The 6,844-nt window shown below is 35.1% G+C and overlaps 1 gene segment (V, D, J or C); it reads right to left on the bottom strand.

Moving 5' to 3' along the window:
- Positions 1 to 3,656: 3,656 nt before the first annotated feature.
- Positions 3,657 to 4,442, bottom strand: LOC126495794 (immunoglobulin kappa variable 1-17-like). The segment is given in 2 exon segments: positions 3,657 to 4,078; positions 4,201 to 4,442. Coding segments are annotated over 2 exon segments (477 nt in total).
- Between the last annotated feature and the right edge of the window lie 2,402 nt (positions 4,443 to 6,844).

Raw genomic sequence — 6,844 nt, 5'->3', positions numbered from 1 at the left:
ATGTAAAATATATAACATATATTCATAATATGAAATATTTGCTGTAAATTGAGAAGACAGTTTGCATTGAGAGATTATTTCTGCCATCTACTTGTCTTTCTGTAAAGTAACAATTAATGTAAATGATCCTGTTTCATTATAAATACAGTGTCAGGAGAGGAGATCACATGCCTACTCCTTTCTCTGAGGTAACTGTGTGTTCCTTTGCTGGTCACCTCATGCAATGTTAATGGTGATACACATCTGTGCATGCTTCTCCTGAAACAGGTTTGAACACAATGAGCATTCTAATACAGTTTTTGGATGAATGTTCAGCTCTCTGGAAGAAGCGTACCTGGTATTCTTGTCCTGGTACAGAGCTACATGGAATGCCTTGCTGCTCCTCACATTATGAACTGATAAATCTTTAATTAACTGAGTATTCCATAAAGGATCCCACCATTCATCATGATAATAATATTATATTATTTAATGATTTAAAAACTGTAAGAATTCCTGCTCAGACTTACAACCTCTAGAGGTTGGTATCGTTTCAAGTTCTGGATTTCAAAATATACCCTTTATCTTCTGTCAGATATAAAACAAAATAAGTATTATGTATTGCATATCTCACCACTGAGACTTACTCAGAATGCTGTGTAGGCAACCCATGCCTTGTACATAGGATTTAGCAGTGTGTTACATAACCTATAAGACCCAATTGGTTTCAGCGTAGATTTGGAGAGGACAACTCCAGAGGTTTAAATTTTGAGTATGTGGCATTTCACTTGTTTCATTAACCAGCATTGTTAACTGAGAATTAGTTCTGGATTTGTCATTAATCAAGAGACATAAAATCAACTGTTGTGATTTTAGAGCAAGACTATGACATGCTCAAAAAAATGCAAAGCAATAGCTGTTTACTCAAAAAACTTGCAGCTTCCGGGCCCCAGTGTCCTGCTAGATGTGTTTGTGAACTTTAAGTTTCAGACAAAACTGGAAATGCTAGACTAGCCCATACTGATACATTGATTGGACTGGACAATAGACAGTTTTAAGGCAGATTTGGTACTTATAGCATAGGACCCTAGCAGAATCAAATGACATCTTAATTTACTTGGAGTTATCAGTAGAAGTTTCTAAGATTATATAATTAAAATTCCTCAGTGTGAATACCTTATTATTTAAACCTTTGAATCCAATGGCTTGATAGCCTCTTGTTGAGTCTAATGATTTAACTGTAGACTAAATTCTATTTTTCCTGTACATGATGCTTTTGCCTATGAATAATGATAGCTTCCATCCTGCTTCCATCTCCTAATTCTCAGCTTGATCAAATCTGGCCTTCCTACTATCCACAGGTAAATCTGTAGAGGTAGCATCTAGCTCCCTGAATTGTCCCTGTTGCTTGTTTCCAGATCTACAGATTATCTCAGTGTCTAAAATACAGAGAGTGATAGATGAATTTTCTCTCAGAAAGACAGCTTGCATTCAAGAATTACTGAAAGATTAAATATCATAAATGGTGATAAATATTACAAACGCTGTGAACTTTTTGTGTGTAGCAATGACAGTCAATTAGAACCAGGTCTGCTTGCTTTAGTCTGTGATGCTCCGACCAGTGAATTACACAGTTAGAGTTCTAGTTCTCATTTGTGTTACAGATTGTCTCCTACTTTCTACTCTGTACTCTTTCAGCTTCTTGCTATTTATCTTTCTTTGCTTTTAAAGATTCTTTGCTTTTCTTTATGAATAAGAATGTTTTTGCTCACAGTTGTGTATGATAGTATACTTACCTGTCCCAGGAAATGTACTTACAAATGGTTCTGAACCAGCTGGTGCATGCTGAGAAGTAAACCCAGGTCCTCTTCAAGAGTAGTCAGTTCTTTTAACTCTGAAGGAATTTCTCTAGCTTTCTTATCTCCTCTTCTAAGAATTTCAATTTTATTTCTCCACCTTATTCTTCAATTTAACTGTCCTTGATAATAGTATTACAGGTGAGCAACCTCTAAATATTCATTTTCCCTGAGAAGTCTCATTAATCTCTTAATGGATTTAGGAGTAATAAAAGCATATTTGCATGACATAAAACTGAATAAGATAACATGCAGCAAAATAGAATAGATTATTTTAGGCTATTTTTCTATGGATTAACAGTCTGTTTTCCGTTGTGGATGGATAGTTGGTGTGCAGATAATATGTCTATCTATAATCTGTCTTTCTGTCTGTCTATGTATTCATGTCTGTGCACTAGCATCCCCAAATCTAAGGTTTCTTAGTTTAAAAAACTGTGTTTTCTTGAAGTTTATTTTTTTATATTAGAAGTATCATAGCTTTTATAGTAGCAAACACAGGTTATATATTTGGAAATAGCTAAGGAATTAGATAGCAAATGTTCACTGTGATGAAAACATTAGAAGAAGTAAAAGTTCATACTGTGACCCTTTTGCTTTTATGGACATACAGGTGGAAAGGGAATGTATCTATGTTCATAATATGAACCACTTTATCAAAAATTTTTATCTTAATACGTGTTTTAAGTGCAGGTTTGTAAGCAAAATGTTTTCATATCTGGTGACATCAGATGACAGAAGGTGGTACAGAAGTCGCTGGAACTAAATTTAAAGGTAAGTGGTGGTCACCATGTGGGTGCTGGGAATCAAATCTATGCCATCTTTAAAAACAACAGCCTCTGAGCATTCTTTCCAGCTCCATGAACCACTTTTAAAGATATATGTTCTCCAATTTGCATATACAATCAATATACTGCAATTCATATTCATAATATAGTATCTAAAGTTGATAAACCCACTTTAGCACTTATGTAGAGTCAAGGGACAACAATAGCTAAAAAAAATCAGGAACCTAGAAAAGTATATTATATTATCTAACTTGATTGTTCTGTCTTGTATTAAACAGTAATTAAGTCTGTTGATGCACAGAGAGACAAGTAGAGAAATTGATCCCCATAAAGAGACAGGAAGAACTTACCCAAACACAGTATTTTAAAAACAACAGAATGAAATATAGATCTCTATAGTTTCCAGTGTCATGCTATTGATTCTTCATTAATACCACTTCTGGGAGCCTGTTTCAGACAACCATTTTCTCCCTCTCATTTCATATAAACAGTTGTATATTTGACATCACACAGTGTGATTAAAAGTCATATAAGTGTTGTTCAACATTGTTTATATTTGTAAGAAGAACACTGGAACTAGGAGCCATTAGAATTCTAAGTGAAGTTCTGCAGACAACTGAGAGCATGTTATTTCCAAACACATCAGAGAATCATGAATAAACAGCCTTCTCTTTGTCTGACGCATGGGGTCTAGTTTTTCTGAGAAAACCAGGAAACATTTCTGCTGTCAGCTTTTCTTAGTAATATTTCTCTATCATTTAAACACTGGTGATAGAAACATATTTTCTGATTTTTAAGTAATGTGTGATGCAATGCCCACAGAAGTTTACACTGTTCTGTATGAGTCCCAACTATTAATCCAATTTAGACTCCATACAGGAAATGTCATCAGAAAATACATCAAAACTCTTAACTGCTGGAGATGAAGAGAAAGAAAAGCAGTATTGGTAAAGAGAGGACATTTTTACCTCTCTTTAGTTCTACAAAAGTACAACAAATTAGTTTTACAAAAATGAATGTCTCTCCGTAAGCTTTGCTAAAAATCTGGTGACAAACGAGAAACAGTTTCGGTGAGTGACTCATGAGAAGGAACAGCTGGGGCAGTCCAGCCTCTCACTTCTGCTTCCATGGAGGTTTGTGTAATGACTTGTATCACTGTGGGATGATACTCATTAGTCTGAAGACAGTAATAAGTTGCAATGTCTTCGGGCTCCACACTGCTGATAGTGAGAGTAAAATCTGTCCCATACCCACTGCCACTGAATCTAGATGGGACCCCATCTGCTAAGTTTGATGCATGGTAGATCAGGCGCTTAGGAGCTTTCCCTGGTTTCTGCTGGAACCAGTATAAATATTTGTCAACACTCTGACTGGCCTGGCAAGAGATGGTGACTCTGTCTCTCAGAGATGTAGACAGGGAAGATGGAGACTGGGTCATCTGGATGTCACATCTGCCACCTAGGAATGGATATACAATAAATAGCCACATAGTGAGAAAAGAATATACCACTACAAATTCCAATCAACACTAATTTCAGTGTAACAGTAAAGTTCATATTATGCTCCATTTTTTTTTTTACCTGGAAACCAGAGCAACAGGAGTCCAAGGAGCTGAGCAGGGGCCCTCATGTCCATGCTGAGTCCTGACTGCAATGAACTGAACAGAATGTTACTGGTATATGAATAAGTCCTCAAGGCTGTTCAGTGAGTAGATGCAAATCATTAAGAACCAGTTAAGGCTGGGAACAGCTGCAAGTTTACATATCTCAGTAACTGAACACAAGTGCAGAGTCCCTAGATGCTTAAGATCAGATCACACATTTGCCTCCAGAGACTGAATTTCTTTTTTTAAATTTAAAAATATAGATGAAATATTGGAGGTCATTTGAAAACTTATATAATATGTAAGCTGTATTTTAATAATATATTTCAAAGATATATTAGTGGTAATGTAAACAAATATCTTACTGTCAATGAATATACAATAGAGCATGTACTATTAAACTTTCATCTCATTCAAATAATTCAGATGGATTATAAAAAATACTATGACTGGGTGGTGGTGACACATAACTTTAATCCCAGCCCTTGAGAGTTAGGTGGATCTCTTAGTTTGAGGCCAGCCTGGTGTGCAGAGTGAGATCCAGGACAACCAGAAATATGTAGTGACAACCAAATTAAAAAAAAAAAAAAGACTATGTGCTCTCCCAGAGAAGAGTTTGTGTGTTTGAAATGATCATTTTTTAAATTAAAAGAATAATCTATGAAAACCCATTTAATAAATTACATGTGAAATTTAGCAGACTTAGCCATTCACATTCTTCCTACATCACAAAGAGAGGAAATATACAGTATGTGCACATGTAACACTTTGATCCCAACAATATGTGTTACTTAGACTTCTGAATCCATCTGAAGAAGCCTCGATGTACTTTCAAACCTACAGGCTTATATGGGCTGCACCATTTTGTCAGTGTAGGATCCTCCATATTTTGCAATGTTTCTGTCATTTACTACTATTTCTTTGAATTCCTCAGCATAAAGGACCTTCTAGTAATGACAGACTTGAATACTACAATAAAAAACACTGGTTCTCCATACATGTCTCTCCTATGTATTACAAACCATATTTTCACTGAAAATATCATCCTGATTCCAGAATGTAGACTGGATTATAGAAGATCAACAGTTTAACCCTTTTATCTAATTTTTCTAGGTGATAGTTCCAATAATTTCTAATATTCTGACTTGCCTAGCAAGTTATGGTAACTCTATTCCAGAGATGCAGACTCAGAGGGTTAGTTAGAAAGTGTTCTCTAGATGTCACATGTGACACCTGGAATTGGATGCACAATACATTTCAATGAAATTAAACACAATAAGCAAGGAATTCCCCAGTGTACCAAGTAACACTGATCACAGTGCCACACTTAAATTCCCACTGTAGTCTTTGGGAGTAGAGAAGGAGCCAACATGATCCTGCCTTGCCTGTCTGGAACCAACAGTTGCCCATTCTGGGACCAGATAATTAATCAGTCCGTACAGTAATGGATTGTGCTTTGGAAACATGCAATACAGCAAAAGATCATCAGATGCAGGGAAAGCTTCAGAATTATCTGAGTAATAACACAGTCTTTTGATCCCATTGTCCCTGGTTATATGAGGACAATTCATACTTGTCTCCAGCGGATGCATTTATTCTGTAAAGATCCTACATCTCTAAAGGCATTTTTGATACTATTTTATATATTTGTAGGGGACATGGCACTATATTTAATTGTTAACAAAAAATAAGAAAGCACATTATTTTCAGAAGTACAGAAAACCACAGGCTTTTAAATTGATAACCCACTCTTTCACAGTTTTAATTAGGAAGAACTTTGTGTTCTAAGTACAATGTATTTTTAAGTTTAAAAAGTTTATTTTATTAAAGTAAAGAAGACAGTTCATCTGGACCATTTTAGTGAACTCAAATTTTGCTTGAGTTACTTTAGTAATATTTTTTCCTAAAGAAGTTGAAGAAACATACTGTTGAGCAGAGATACTCTCTGCTCATGTACTCTCAAACTGTGTTAATCACAGTTCCACTATCATTTGAAAGCATATCTTTCGTAACCAAAGACTAAATGAAACACATTTTCTTCAATGTTGATAATGTCAATCTTGGGCTTTTTTAAGAAAAAAAAACTTGTGTTACTATTTTCAACAATTGATGAGCACAAATGGTCAACAAGTGCTACCTGGCATAATTACTTTAACCAAAACCACTGCTTACCACTACATGATCACCCTATTCACTATAAATACAGCATTCTTAGATTTTATCAGTGACAGGTAACTTATCCTGATAATGGTAACAGTTTTTGCTTTTATCCAGAGACAAACCTCAGTCTCTATCAAGTGAGTGTAGCTATCATAAGAAAATATTGGAATCTCAAATTATTTATTTGAAGAAATATGTGATCATGAATTATGTCACATCTATGTCTTTGCTTTGCATTTGCTAGACTTGTTCATTATCAAGAGAATTAAAATCAGTCTGGACTTTCACATCTTTATTATACACCCTGGTGATTCTGGAGTCTTACAACTTTTATCAATTGGAAGACAGACAGTAGTGTTTCAGTCTAGATTTTATCATTTTGATTTTTATGGTCCTGGACTTCAATCCCCACCATGAATTAGTTTCTTCAAAATCCTGTTCCCATGAATAGAATGAGAATA

Source organism: Alexandromys fortis, unplaced genomic scaffold, assembly GCF_014885135.2.
Source record: "Alexandromys fortis isolate MF-2015 unplaced genomic scaffold, M_Fortis_MF-2015_v1.1 scaffold_611, whole genome shotgun sequence".
Classification (NCBI taxonomy): Eukaryota; Metazoa; Chordata; class Mammalia; order Rodentia; family Cricetidae; genus Alexandromys; species Alexandromys fortis.
This window is presented reverse-complemented; position numbering and strand designations above follow the sequence as displayed.